General features: G+C 32.6%; 2 protein-coding genes across 2 annotated transcripts; one reads left to right on the top strand and one right to left on the bottom strand.

The window, feature by feature from the left end:
- Positions 1–3106: 3106 nt before the first annotated feature.
- On the bottom strand, positions 3107–4830 carry LOC116003063 ((+)-neomenthol dehydrogenase-like). The gene is made up of 5 exons (XM_031243244.1): positions 4748–4830; positions 4410–4662; positions 4153–4254; positions 3719–3898; positions 3107–3522 (listed from the first exon to the last, which is right to left on the bottom strand). The coding sequence occupies exons 1-5, from the start codon at positions 4768–4770 to the stop codon at positions 3145–3147; spliced, it is 936 nt and encodes a 311-aa protein (XP_031099104.1). The 5' UTR covers positions 4771–4830; the 3' UTR covers positions 3107–3144.
- A 6295-nt stretch (positions 4831–11125) lies between these two features.
- Positions 11126–13828, top strand: LOC116003023 (1-aminocyclopropane-1-carboxylate oxidase homolog 1-like). Its single transcript, XM_031243207.1, has 4 exons — positions 11126–11281; positions 12220–12808; positions 12921–13242; positions 13330–13828. The coding sequence occupies exons 2-4, from the start codon at positions 12267–12269 to the stop codon at positions 13591–13593; spliced, it is 1128 nt and encodes a 375-aa protein (XP_031099067.1). The 5' UTR covers positions 11126–11281; positions 12220–12266; the 3' UTR covers positions 13594–13828.
- Positions 13829–16290: the final 2462 nt, after the last annotated feature.

The raw sequence follows: 16290 nt of genomic DNA, 5'->3' as shown, positions 1-16290 counted from the left end.
AGGTTGCACCTCTGTTGTTCTTTACTTCGTAAATACGAATCAATCGTACTATTATTGACCACTCAGTGTTGTAGGCGTTTATCTTATTGAGTGTAACAAAAGTAGGGGCCATTATAGATATAATTTGTTTGCTATGCTATGAGGCTATAGTAGTTCTAATATATAGTGAATGATGTAAAATAAGTTGAATTCATATTGATTTATATAGTGGTATGAGCTTTATTAGTTGAATTCATATTGATTTATATAGTGGTATGAGCTTTATTACATAAGAGATTTATTTGGAAAATAATAATAATAATTGATTAATAATTATTATTGATTGATTATTTATTAATTACAAATGAGTAAATATAATCCTTGACTGTATTCTAATTAGGTAAAATTAGGTAATTAGGGTGGTTGTTTGTTGGACTAAGTCAAATCGTAGAGTATAATGTGTATTTTCATTCCCGTACTTTTCTCTTTTATAACTAATTTATTTATCTACTACACACGTTAATTCTTTTGAATCTGGGGTTGTGATTAAAGCAATCATATGCATTTAATTTTGACCATATATAATATTACTATAATTTATTAGCAATGTAAGAAACCGGTACAAATTAATTAAATTATTCTTTTAATTTAATTAATATTAATTATGTTTTGATTCCGTTTGTGCATATATTACATTACATAATATAAAAATTTCAGTCAATATCCATTTATATATAACCAGGCCATATATATGTTAATCTTATTAATTATTTTTTGATTCCGTTTGTGCATATATTACATTACATAATATAAAAATTTCAGTCAATATCCATTTATATATAACCAGGCCATATATATGTTAATCTTATTAATTATGTTTTGATTCCGTTTGTGCATATATGATAGTAACCAATGATCCAGCACCCATGCTTTAATCTTGAAACCTTCGGCCATTATCCACCGTTAATATCCATTATATTCTTTTCATTTAATTATATTAATTTATTATTTATGTTTTGACTAAAATGCCCTCTAGTTTTTGGGGGGAAAAACTTTCCAGGAACTTCTGTTATTATATATATATAGATATAGATTTTTATTAGGCTATTTGACTGTTATTAGTCTTAAATTGTATTAACACATGAGTTGACAAAATAATAGTTGTTGCATTATTTTAGTTTTTTGAATTTATTTGGTTCCATTTTTCATGCAAGGTTTTAGTTGTTTTTGTTGGTTGGACAAGTATATATGTCCAGCTTTGTTTATATTTTGGATGTACTTCTCTTCATGTTAATATAGAGATTCTTTCGTTTCTCTATCTTTTGTCCTGTAAAATTCCAATATGGTATCGGAGCATTAAAAACCGCTTCATGTTCCCGCCCCCCTAAAACCCAATGGCTGAAACACGTTCCCAGACTTCACAACATTAACAAGAAGTTAACTTTTAAGCTACAGCTCCTACGCGTATTGATGCAACAGACCTAACTAGTCCTTAGAGTAAATTGCACTTTTGGTCCTATGACTATAGGGGTCCTGTTAATTGCAGTACTTAACTTTAAAAACTAACAAACTAGTCCTTTAAGTATGCATTTTTTAACAGATTAGGTCCTTCCGGCCAAATCACCAGCCAAATGTCGCCGGAAAGTTGTAATTCATTTTAATTTGTTTAAAAAGAGGGCATTTTGGTCTTTTCACCCGCCTATGCTCTTCTTCTTCGCTTAGTCGCCGAAAATATCGTCTCCGCCGTCTAGTTCATCGCAACCAGAGCTCGCTCACCAGAGCTTCCCACCAGCACCGCCGTTGCCGTCCCGTTCATCGCAATCAAAGAGACACACAGATCTGAACCAAAACCAGTGATGCACCACAGTGATAGAAAATCCCAATCAACGATTCAAAGTTCTAGCAAATCACGGGACTGTCAGATCTGTTTCGTCGAACCAAAAACTCATTGGACTGTCAGATTTGAACCAAAAACTCACACTTCGTCGAACCACCGCCTCACGCCGGAGCTTCGCGACTGCTCCAGCTGCCACCCTTGCCCTCGATGCTCTGCTATGCCGGAAGGAACAGAGGTCGCCGGAGGAGAAGACGGAGGTCCATTGGGCCACCCCGCGATGACGGCGTCACCGCCGCGTGACGCCTCGACCTCGCAATTTAATGGAAGGAAGATTGGTATTCTGTTTGACTGGCTTTGCAGATCTGCTTCTGTTCGACTGGCTTCTGATTCTGCATCGTTCCACTCTTCGAATTATTATCTGGTTGTTTCTTATGCGATTTTCATATGCGATTTTCAGTTTAGTTGGTATTTTGTTTGACTTTCAATTTCTTATTCTGTTGGTATCATGTGATTTGTAAAAAAAAATTCCTAACAATATGAATTTACTGTCCCATTTCTTATGCGATTTTCACTCTTTGTTTAGTCAAGAAATCTAAGACATTGTAAACCTAATAATCACAGAGTTGCCGGCGAGCAAAAGTGCAAGGAAGAAGAAGACCTTATCAAATGACTATTTTGTCCTCACTTATAAATAATTAAAATTGGGTTATGATTTTTCGGCCAAATTTGACCGGTGATTTGGCCGGAAGGACCTAATCTGTTAAAAAATACATACTTAAAGGACTAGTTTGTTAGTTTTTAAAGTCAAGTACTGCAATTAACAGGACCCCTATAGTCATAGGACCAAAAGTGCAATTTACTCCTAGTCCTTATTATCTACACTCCGGGGAGAGTCCCTCTTTGGTTTTAGTCTCGACTCTACTAGATGGTGGAAACTACATGCATAGAGTCGTGCAGTGAAGATGACATTGCTATCTAAAAATAAGCTTGGGTTTGTGGACGGTACCATTAAGGCTCCTAACAAAGATGAAGCTCATTACACGGTGTATAAACAATTTCCCGACCAATATACAAGCAAGAAGCTCCGGCTAAAGAGTGAGCAATCACATTAACTGTTATATTGCAATTTTTTAATACACACTAACATATTAATAGTACATGTTTAACAATTCATTTCAACCAACAATTACACCAACATTTTTTAGTTCTCACGACATAATTTTATTGACTCTTATTACGGGAGTATTAGGTTTGTAGATTTGTAGACGTGGACTTAGATTGTACTAGTAATGAGAAAATCAAGCTAGTTTATTAAACATCCATCAGCTTTAGAAAGCCATAATATTTGCCCGGGAGAAGAATAAGCCAGACGGTCCATCATTGGGCAGCAGAGCTAACTTGACGATGCTTTCAGCGCCCTCCATAGGGGTTAACATCCCATTATTAATAGTCATATCAGTCTTCACATAGCCCGGGCACACACAATTGATGCGAAAATTGGGATATTTTTGGGCTAAAATCCTTGTGTAAGCATTCATTGCTGCCTTGGAGACTTTATAGGCTGGGAGATATCTTGCCCAACCTTTCGCTTCTGCTATCCCTTCCTCGCAATTCTTGAGAAATTCCTTAACCACTTCGTCTACCCTTTCCTCTGAGAGGCTTTCGCTATTGCTCAATACCTTTCTAGCCCATTCATTTGGCAGCAACTGTATGCATGTATATATTCATTTATATTGAAGTTAATTATTTAACAAAAAGGAAAAGTATTCTCGTGTGAAAGATAATCTTTACAAAAATAAAAAAATATGCATAATACTCTCAATTAAATGTATATATTAACAGATACTACATTGTAACAGAGTACTAAAAAAATGTATATATGAAAATAAGAGTTGATCACTCCTTTAGGTTCCCCAGAGTGGAGGAAACGCTGACAATTCTAGGGGAATGGGAAAGTTGAAGAAGAGGCAGAAATGCTTCAACCATTCTTTTGGTCCCTGCGTAGTTTATATTAAGGCACTCTTCAGCCAACTCATAAGTTTGAATGATTGCGCCATTACTTTTCATCTCAGTTTCTGGCTCCTGCGTCAAAGAGATCATGATGAATATTAGTAGTTGTCAATAACCAAGCATCTTGTGTTCAGATGGCATGTAGTGACTTTCTCATTTTATTTGAAAGTAAATTTAATAGGTGGGCTCATAATGCAACCTTAAAAGGAAAAGTTCGAAAAAAGATAATATTTCATTTGTTTTGTTAAAAGTCATGGCCAACATAATTAATGCAATTTTTATAAGATGGAGAGAGTATTATATTATATATGGATAACTTAGATTACTTGTTTTATAGAAATAGTTCGTGAGAAATCTCCGTCTATCATCTCTTTTAGAATTAAATTATCTCCTTCAATAATAGCTCCAATGACCGCTGCATTGTTTACCTACAATTCAATAAAGACAGAAGATTAAACCAAATAAAAGTACTATTAAATATAATCAATTAAAATTTTTTTTGAGTACTATATACTCTACTATAATTTAGTACTGTTCATACATATTTTTTCAACTTAACAAGAAAGAATCGGTGAATAATTACCAGAATATCTAGTTTCCCAAACTTGGTCGTGACGAAATCCACAAGACGAGAAATGCTAAGTTCATCTGCAACATCAAGTTGGTGAAACACAATAATATGTTCATTTCCATCAAATGAGTGTTTGAGCTTCTCCACAGCTTCCAATCCTCTCTTCTCATCCCTTGCAGTGGCCACTACTATCACCCCTTCACTCGCAAGCTGTCTGCATATTTCATGTCCTATTCCTCTGTTTGCTCCACTCACAACGGCACACCTACGCAACTCATAACATCAAACCTACCATCAATATATAGAATGTTTCAAATTACTAGCTAGAAAAGAATGAGTATAGTACATACCTTCTGCTATTGCTGCTGCTCATTTTAGTTGTTCGATCAACTCGCAAGCTAAGGCAATGGCAGAAGTAGATTAGGGCTAAGGCTGTGGCACTTCTCTCGTCACTACACACAATGGCTATTTATAAAGGGCTGATTATATATGGGTTTGCCGACAACGTGAAATGTAAGGACAAAAGTATGGTTGTTTGAAACCAAGCTATCCCTCAATTATAAAGGTATGAAAATATGTGCACCGCCCCTGGCCTCTATCACGACTTTATTTGTTTCTTCTTCTGAATTCAAGTATAGATTACACAATTATTTTATAACTTGGGATGTGATTGAGTAGAAGTGTTAATTATAAAGGTATGGAAATATGTGCACGGGCCTCTACAGCTTGACCCGCAACAGTCCCTTGACCAACTCCAGGTCCAATAGAAGCAAGTCCTACGGCTAACCCAACAACAATAACGGAAGCGGCAGAAATGAGCGGATTCATGATAAGTTTCTCGTAACAAAAAAAGGAATCGTTAATGATGTAATCAATCAATGAACTAGAACTTCATTATTCCATTGCTAGGATTCATCCATCGAATTGAGAAGTAATTGAAGTACAATTAATAACATTATTTATTGAATCGTCAGAACTACTTCGATATCTTGAGTTTCCATTCACAGATTTCTTGTGACTCCTATACAACTTTTGTTTTTCCATTTCTTAATTCGAACTGTTATTTGGATTTTTTCTGGATTTCATCCGTTTGTTCATTCAAGTCACACCTCTATCACGACATTAATTGTTTCTTCTTTTGAATTCAATGATAGATGACACAAACATACAATATTATTTTAGAACATGGGGTGTGATTGAGAAGAAGTGTTAATTATAAATGTATGAAAATATGTTCACGGCCTCTCTGATCTACCACGACTTTAATTGTTTCCTCTTTTGAATTCAACCATACATGACACAAACAGACAATATTATATTATTAGAACTTGGGGTGTGATTGAGTAGAAGTATTAATTATAAAGGTAAGAAGCATGGTTGAAAAAATCGCTAGACACTAATTGGGACTCAGGGGTGCCTAGCACCTAGGCGGGGATTAATCGACGCCTAGGCGCTAGTATATTTATTTTATTTTTTATTTTTTAAAAATTTATTCAAATTTTTTTAAAATTTTAAAACTTGATAATTATAAACTATTTAATACTTTAATAGTTAATATTAAAATATTAAATATTAACCTAAAAAACATCATAGAGTTTGAAAGTTTTAGGATTATTTCACTCAAAACAATATTATTTTTAGTGAAATAACCTATTTAAAAAAGAATAGAACAATAGCAAATCGGTTGACTATGCGACCTAGTCGGTGCATAGAAGGCCAAAGCGACGCTTAGGCGACTTAGTCGGCCACCTACCCGGTCAGCCGCCTAGACCATCGATTATGGTGATACACTAGACAGCCGACCAATGCCTAGTGCCTAGGCACCGATTACGGGATTTTTGCAAGATTGGTATGAAAATATGTGCACGGCCCCCCTACCACGGCTTTAATTATTTCCTCTTTTGAATTCAATCATAGATGACACAAACAGACAATATTATTGAACTTAAAAAAAAAAAAAAAAAAACTACAATTGAATCTCTAAACTAACTCATTTCATGCAACTTGTCCAACTTACCAGTTTTCCAAATTTCTAATAGGTTATCCAATTTTAAAATATCTTTTTTAAAAATAATTTTAAATAAAATAATTATTTAAAAATAAAATAAAACTAAAAAATCTTATCCGTCTCCTTTAGAGACGGATAACTTCTTCGTCTTCGGCCATGGAGGCGAAGAGACCTTCATCTCTGGCCAAAGACAAAGAAAGTATCTTCGTCTCCTGTAGAGACGAAGGTTTATGTGTGTGTGTGTGTATATATATATATAATTATTTTATTTAAAATTATTTTTAGAAAAATATTTTAAAATTGAGTGACCTGTTAGAAATTGAGAAAAGTGGTAAATTTGAGGAATTGTATGAAATGACTTAGTTTAAGGATTCAATTGTAATTATTTTAGGTTTAGTGGTCTAATTATATTATCGTGCGCTGTTCAGTAGTCTATTTTCCTATTGTAAACCTTTCTGTTATTATTATTATTTTTAGAATATTCATTATTCTTTACAAGATAGTATCTTCAATCTTTTGACCACCTATTTGAAATGGTAATAAATGTGTCATCACACTACATAATATTATAATATTATAAATCTTTCAATTATTTTTTAAAATTATTATACATCATCTACAAATGATACAGTTATTTGTGCATCACACATTTGAATTGTATTACTAGTAACAATAATAACTCTCATTGTTAGCATAGTCGATCTGTAACACTTTAGCGATAACCTATTTAATATGTAATTAACAATAAGATTTAATTTCACTATTTTGTCAATTTCTGATCTCATTGTATTTTTATTTTCATTAAGGACCTAATCGCGCTTTCATTGGACTTAGGATATCAATTTGATATTTTTTATATTGTGAAAGTTGAATTCAAAACCATTTGAGAGGGATACAAATTAAAATATATTTTTGAAAAATGATTGATTCATTTCTATAAGTAATTAACTAATTAATGAATTATTCTGACGAAGAATATGAAAAAAAAAAATTATCAAAATATATAGAAGAAATTCAAGAATAAATTTAAACCACTTAAAAGCCAAAATACTAGTCAAACTTATCTGAAAACGTTTTTAGGCATACCGTAATGATCGACTATTAATAGGTTATGTGGATAATATAGTGCAATATAGTCCATAATTACGGTATGCCTCAAAAACGTTTACAAAATGATAAGTTTGACTAATATGTGGATAATATAGTCCAATATAGTCCATGATTTTGGCTTTAAGTGGTTTAAATCTTTTCTTCTTTGGCTATGTTCGGCAAACCTAACTGAAAAGGTAGCTGAAAGCTGAAAAGTAGTTGAAGACTGAAAAATTATAAGCTTGAAGCTAAAATCTGAAGAGATGTTAAGCTAGCTGTTATGCTTAAAAGTGTTTGGTAAAATTAGCTTTTTTATAAGCTGATAAATGTAAAAAGACTAAAAAGGACATCTTCATACCATTTAAATAGTTTTAAATTTAAATAGGTTTGTTTATATATTAAAATATAAAATAGTGAAATCAATATATTTTAATAAAATATAAAGTAAGATTAGTTCATACAAAAATTAATATTCAAACACAAATGTCAAATTGAAATTACAATCAAACATATTGAAGAGAAAAAGTAAAAAAAAGTTTAGCCAAAAAGGTTTTAATTGGGAAGGATAAATGATGTCATTTCTTTAAAATAATAAAGTTAAAGATGGAAAAAATGTTAGGAAGCTACTAGCTTATTTTGAAACGCTACCTAAGGTAGCGTTAAAAAATAAGCTCTTATTTTAAGCTACTAGTTTATTTTAAGAACATTACCAAACAGAGCTTATAGCTTATTTGTAACTTAAAATAAGCTATAAGCTCCTAAATAAGCTCTGCCAAACAGAGCCTTTATATTTTGATGAGAACTTTTTTTTTCTTATGCTTCGTCAGATTAATTCATTAATTACTTATAGAAGTGGATAAATAATTTTTCAAAATATATATTTTAATTTGTATCCCTCTCAAATGGTTTTGAATTCGAGTTTCACAATATAAAAAAATATCAAATTGACATCCTAACTCCAATTAGGTCTTTAATGAAAAAAATACAATGACACTTATGAATTGATAAAATAGTACAATTAAATTTTATTGACTCTTTGTACTAAAATATATTTTAGTGATTCTTTGTGCTTAGTAAGTTGAGAAAGTAATTATGAACAGATACTGCACTGTAACAGAGTCAGTAGTACTAAAAAAAATCGTATTCTTATGTTCCTTAAAAAAATTACTTTTATGTATTGAATATGTTACCGCTTATGTGTTACTGACTAGGCTAACAATGACAGTTATTATTGTTATATTGTTACTAGTAAGTAGTAATACAATTCACATGTGTGAATTGTGATGCACACCGCTTATGTGTTACTGACTAGACTAACAATGAAAGTTATTATTGTTATATTGTTACTAGCTAGTAAATAAGTAGTAATACAATTCACATGCGTGAATTGTGATGTACAAAATCACAAATAACTGTATCAATTTTAGATGATGTATATTAACTTTAAAAATAATTGAAAGATTATAATATTATGTACTGTAGTAATGATTTTGTCAAAAAAAAAATGTACTGTAGTAATGATACATCTCTTATCATTTTAAATAGGTGATCACAAGATTGAAGATTCTATTTTGTAAAGAATCATGAGTATTTAAAAAATAATAATAAAAAGATTGATAACAAGAATTAGGAATAAGGGTCAAATAGACCACTGAACTGCCCACGATAATATTTAATCAAATGAAATTATACTTGCCAAAGATCTTGTGGTCAAGTGGCACCCGATGTCCTGATTAATACTCTCACATTGGTGATGGGAGTGGGTTCGAGTCTTAGTGGAGTTATAAACAAATATTATATTGTAACAGAGTCAGTAGTACTCAAAAAAAAAATGAAATTACCCTTGTTTTCACCCGCTAGCTAGCATTTTATTGGTCCACATTGTACTATGTAAATCATAACAAAAGTACATACTAAATGTACATTATTTGTGTACTGAATGTATATTATACAATATAATGCACATTCAATACACAAATAATGTACATCCACTAAATATAATTTACATTTTTAATATACTAAAAGTACATTATTTTTATACTGAAGATACATTATTTGATATACATTATTTTAATATACTAAATGTATATTATACAATATAATTTACATTTTTAATTTACATGTCATATTATGAAATGGTCACTTGATGGAAACCTGGAGAAAATGTTAAGCGAACACAATTTTAAAAGTAAATGCGATTAATTAGATCTTATTTTAGAACAATGGTTTAATGAAACATTTGCAAGTAGTAGATGAAGCTATTTGACACTTCTACCAATATTATTTTGAAACATTTGATTCAAATGCTTCATTTTGTAACTAAAAGACATAAAAATTTGATTGGGGAACAATTAATATAATTTTGATGATTTTATTAGACTAATCTACCATAAATTAAGTTATAATTTTGAGTAAAATGCTTAGTAAAATGAGCAAGGAAAATTGCACCGTTTAGAAGATTCCTTCTTTCTATTCCAAATGAGAGAATACAAAGCCCAATGGATTTGTAAACAAGCCCAACATGGGGCTAATACAAGAGGCAAATTATGGCAATTTATATCCTGGACTAGAGTCCACATGATATTATGGACACTGGATCGAAACGACAGGGTACAAAATTCATATTCGTAAGGTACAAGATTTTATAAAACAAGACACAAAAAATAATGACACAAAACACATATACATGTTATATATTTACTTATCTTTCAAACCTAATTTAGGTACATTATTTGTATACATAGGCTTAGAATTTCACAACACAAGACATAGAGGTTCATAATATAAAGCACAATTATTAATTTGTTCCAAGTACAAAATTCATACTCTTAAAGTACATAATTTCATACAAAAAGTCACAACACAACACATACATGAACCAGAGTCCACAGTGCAGTGTGAGCCCTTGTCCATAGTATAAGGATTGACAAATTATACCATGGACTAGGGTTTACATTGCATTGTGGGTTCTAGTCTAAAACGATATTCAAATTATGTACCTGCAGTTAGCATATTGTATACCTTCAGTTAACAAATTATGTTCATAAATAAATTAAATGTACATAATATGTTAAGTGAGACCTATACAATTAACATATTAGGTCTATTTAAATTTTATAAAAAATGTCTGTTTTTAGTCTTTTACATTTATGAGCTTATCAAAAAATTAAATTTATCAAACACTTTTAAGCATAATCAGTTAGCTTAAACAACTCCTCAATTTTCAGCTTCTAGCTTATAATTTTCTAGTTTTGAACTATTTTTTTCTATCTTTCAACTAGATTTACCAAACATAGCTACCATATTGAATAAGTAATAATATAACCTCATTGCATTATTTTTATTGGTTTGATGAATCGTATTAAAATTCTTAATCCCAATTTAACACTTCTCCTAATGTGAAATTTGAATTCAAAAGTCAAAACCATTCAAGAAAGATACAAAGTATCTCTTTTGAAAAGTTTAATTGAAAAATTATTTAGTATATAATAATTATTTTGACCAAGAATAAGAAGAAAAACTTATAAAAAGATACAAAAAAGTATTTAAAAAATTAAAGCTAAAATACTTTAACTTATCATACTTTAAACGTTTAAGCCATTGAATCTAACTTAAATTTCAACAAATAGCACCTTTATTGAGGCTATTTGACAGTTATAATCTTGCCAGCTTCCCACTCGTATAAGTATTAAGTAATTTCAGACTTCGCCCATCATTTCCTTCAAGATTTCAGCTCTGAACTTCATTGAATCATTGGTACCAGATTCAAGGATTCGAGTAAACAAAGGTAAGTGATAGCTCTAAAGGGCAATTTAAAAATGTTAACGATTGGCAATCTGCGTAGTGTTTGATAAAATGCCCATGTTAAACTTTATTACGTTTTTCAATGTAATTTTTTTCCATTCCTTTTTGTCACTGGAATATATGGGAGGGTTCTTTCTAGTTTGATCTCCAAGTGATTAATCTTGTGTTCAATTAGGCGAGTTTGATGGTGCGTTTGTGCTTGGGGTTTAATACCTTTCCCTTAGTTAGTAGTATGTATCATCTTGCTGTAATTTTAATCTATCTGCGCATTTTTTGTTGCCTGGAGCTTAAAGGAGTTCTGCGGCCATCAAATTAAGGCATATTGATTGAACATGGTCATCAAATTAGTGCATGAAAGTTTCATTAGTAACTTTTCTTGCATTTAAAGTTCAATTTTTAAGCTTCTTTCTGCAGTATTCCTGCAAGTCTTGTCTCCAATGATTGACCAATCCAGTGCTGAAGTTTATGAATATTTGGTACTCTGTAAATGGGATTCACCTAGAGAGTACTTTGTACATAATTAGAGAACTGCTTCTGATATTCTTTGGATTTCAAGACTCTCTATATGGATTATACCTAGGGAATACTTAATTAGATAACTGCAGCTATACATTCTTTGGGATTTCAAATTTCACCATATACTTTGTACTTCGAAGGATTTTTCCCAGGAATACTTTATACTTTATGCAATTGAGTAATTGACCAATCTGCTACCGAGTGTTTAAATGGCACTTGGTATGACTTTTTCTTGGACTGTATCCATATGTGAAGGAACTAGGAAGTCTATTTATGTAATTGATTAGGATATACATATGTAACAAAGTCAAGAAAATGCCAAAAGTGTTTCTATGTATTGGAGGTTTAGAGGTTTGTTTTAGTTTCAATAATTTTTTTGTCTTCGCCTTACCCTCTTTTCTACAGAGATCATTATTTCAGTCTTCACAGAGTAGCATTCCATTGAGAAGAAAATGGTAGCCACAAGCAATGGAAATCTTCAAGAAGATAGCATACCTGAATATGATAGGAGAAGTGAAGTTCAAGCTTTTGAAGATTCAAAAGTCGGTGTAAAGGGCCTCCTTGATTCTGGGCTGACAAAGATCCCACGGATATTTCTTAACAAACAGTTCATACTGGAAAAGAAGTCAGCTTCTGCTACATCTCAATTCGTTATTCCAGTCGTAGACTTTGAAGGCTTGGGCAGTAGTGCTGCTAGGCGAGTTGAAATTGTTAACATGATTAGGGATGCCTGTGAAAGCTGGGGTTTTTTCCAGGTGATCAACCATGGTATTCCGGATGATGTCATGGACAAAATGCTTGAAAGTGTGCGCCATTTTCATGAGCAAGACTTTGAGGTGAAGAAACCTTTCCATTCACGTGATGTCAAGAAGAAGGTCACATACAATAGCAATTTTGATTTGCTCGTGGCGCCAACAGCTAATTGGCGGGACAGTCTTTACTGTATCATGGCTCCAGATCCCCCTGAACCTAAAGAATTCCCCAATGTCTGCAGGTTAGTGGGTTACCTTCTTCTTTTCATTTAAAACCTCTAGTATTCCTATAGTCCTATGTCCTACATATATACCAGCCATTGTTTTGAAATAAAAAATTTGTTCAACTTTCAGGGATATCATGATCAAATATGCAGAACATGTGATGAGCTTGGGTTATACACTGTTTGAATTGCTATCAGAAGCTCTTGGGCTTGATCCAGATCACTTGAAAGGAATGGATTGTGCAGAGGGGCTTTACATTGTTGGCCATTATTATCCTCCATGCCCTGAACCGGATTTGACTTTAGGCCTTAGCAGCCACACTGATAGTGGCTTCCTCACTCTTGTTTTACAAGATCAACTTGGTGGCCTCCAAGTTCTGCATGAAGATGTGTGGGTTGATGTCCCTTTCTTTCCCGGATCATTGATAGTAAACATTGGAGATATGTTACAGGCAAGTAAAACGACGTTAGTGAATTAATTTATGGCACAAATCATATCATTATTATCGATATATTGATTTACGTTGTTCTTTCTACAGCTTCTCACGAACGATAAGTTCAAAAGTGTTCATCACAGAGTGCTAGCAAAGCCGGTAGGTCCCAGAATTTCGGTGGCTAGCTTTTTCAGGATGCATTTTCAGGAAGGCAACGACGCAAAAACTTATGGTCCTATAAAGGAGTTGCTATCAGAAGAAAAGCCTGCTGTCTACCGAGAGACCACCAGGAAAGAGGTTACAATGGTTAGGTACAACAAAGGGCTTGATGGAAGTACTTTGCTATCTCATTTCAAGTTGCAAAACTAGTGGATAGATATAAAATATAAAATCCCCTGTTGAATAAGTAGGAAACCTTGATTGAGTTTGTGGTCTAAGGTGAAATGTTGTAGCATAAATTTTCTCACAGAGATTACCACTGCTGCTGGTTTGTTTGTGTATCAGCATGTGATAAATAAGGTAATTGTTTAGAAATGGAAGAATTGTAGTCTGTATGATTATCATAAAGGGAGAATATTTAAGCAAATCACCCTTGTTTTCACCAGCTGGCCTGGCATTTTATTTTCATTTGAAGAAGCTAGTGTTTATCATTTGAAATTTGAAAATAGGAAAAATTATCCCATACTAAATATAAATCCTAAGGGTTTTGCAACCAAGAGGATTTTGCATGTTTATTCACTAAGAATAATTTAATTTGCGCATTTTTCAGTTTAGTCTCTTATGTGAATAACATTAAAACCTATTTTCAAATGTTTACAAATAATAAACGAGCTTTGCATGAGGAATCTTGTAAGTTGTATCACAAACACGAGTTGAGTAATTACTATTTGAGCAATGGAGTAAGCAATTAGTCGTTTATGATTCGTCTTGAATAACTAAAATTACTAATTTGAGTTTAATCTTGTATTGCTCATTTATGATTTGCTTTGAAGATCATGTATTGAATTTAGTCTTTTCAATAATTGTTTCACACTTTTATGCCTTTCTGTACACACTTTAATTATGACTGAAGTGGTGCATTTGGTTATCGACGTTAGCAGGGACGGAGCCAGAAAATCGACTGAGTGTGGCGAAATTTAAATTACGTTAGAAATGTCAATGACAAAATATCAAACAATCATAATAAGGTTAAAATACACAATACATTATAAATTACAATAGAATGTTTTTGATAGATTGCATGATGATAGTTAGGGTCGGAGCCAAAAATATACATAAGTTGGGTGAAAATGTGAAAATATTTGGGGAAAAGGTACAGATAAGCTATTGAACTATTTGGAAAATAACAATTAAGCCACCGAACTCAAAAAAACTTCTAAATCATCCACAAACTTGGAAAAAAGTAGTAATTAGCCTTTTTAACAGGTAAACTTCATGTTTTTGCTGACTAGATTGCCATGTGTATTTTTTACTGTGTTTGATTCCCTATACCCTTCATCTTCATGAGCCTTCAATTGTTCAATTCGGACAGTCATAGCTGTGGTCACTGCTCCAGTCGAAAATCAAGATAGTCGTTGCATCGCCGTCGTAGCCTGTTCGTCCATGGAAGCCAGCCAAAAGCACCCAACGGTGCTCTAGTGACAATGCATTGAACGTAGTCTAGTCTGAAGCCACAAGGTGGGAGGAAAGACCACCAGCGACGCCGCCGGAGTCTAAAGTCGCACGGATCGAGTAGCAGCCCCAAAGCCTCGTTTTCCGTTGTTTGTTGCAGCCAACATTGCCATATCCGTTTCGTCTATTGCCGTTGCAAGGAGTTTAGTCGCCGCACCATAAAAACAGCCTCGCTGCAACATCTTGTACACCAACACATACTACTCCACAGCAATGGCAATTACACCTGAAATTGGATCATGGCTTTTGAATGCAAGATGATCCTAAGGGTTCTTACTCAATTTTAACCTCAATTAACCATCTGAACAATTAATTGATTTAATAGCAAATAAATAAATAATGTAACGAACATAAGAAATGAAAGAACTCGAACACAAGGAATTTGTTATGCAGTTCGGAGCAATCCTCCTACGTCTGCAAGGCAACTCAATGTTTACCTAATCCACTAAATGACTACCCAAGATTACACAAGTTGGAATTAGACAACCAGGACACACCACAGTTCATTAACCAACACCAATTTTGTCAGCTACGTAGACCAACACACCACGGTCCATAATGCATGGCAATCAATGCATCAAAACGATGTCATTTTGATTAATGAAAAGAAAAGGCAGAAACAGTTCCGTTAACCCTGTGTGTATAACATATTTTGTTTCATTTTATATACACTGCAGTTCATTTTCAACAGAACTACAGTTCCTTTTCGATATAACTACAGTTTCATTCGACATTATATACTCAAATATGTGAAACTGTTATTCAGTTTTTTTTCAACACAACTACAGTTTCTTTTATAATACACTGTAGTTTCCTTTCAACACAACTAAAGTATCATTCCTATATAACTACAGTTTCATTGGACAATATACACTCAAATATGTAAAACTATTATTCAGTTTTATTTTATATACACTGCAGTTTCCTTTCAACACAACTACAGTTCCATTTTGATATAACTACAGTATCATTTGATAATATAAAAACAAATGTGAGGCAATATCTTTTGAGATGAACTGTAATTTTATTTACGGAGCTCTGTTAAAACTTGACGGTAGCCATTTCTTTAATGAAACCATGGCGTTTTAGGTCCATGGTCCACCATACAATGACCGTAAAAAGTAAGTATTGGAAAGTAAAAAACAAGGTACCAAAAATTTAAAAGTTGTGTTTTATGCTTTTTTTTTCTTTTTTTTTTTTTTCCGACTTAGGTGACCGTTTACCGGCAAATTGAACAAGTAACCAATAAGTAAAAGAAATTTAATAATCGTACGCCAAAATTATAAATTTTTATAGCCAATGATCTAATTTGAAAGAAGTGTTAGTTTCAAATTCAATGTATTTTCTGTCACTATTTTCACCTTTTTTTTTTTTTTTTTTTTTTTAGTGTGTCAT

The sequence above is a fragment of the Ipomoea triloba genome, chromosome 13 (genome assembly GCF_003576645.1).
Source record: "Ipomoea triloba cultivar NCNSP0323 chromosome 13, ASM357664v1".
NCBI classification, from domain to species: domain Eukaryota; kingdom Viridiplantae; phylum Streptophyta; class Magnoliopsida; order Solanales; family Convolvulaceae; genus Ipomoea; species Ipomoea triloba.
The sequence above is the reverse complement of the archived record's forward strand: the minus strand, read 5'-3'. Positions and strand labels throughout refer to the sequence as shown.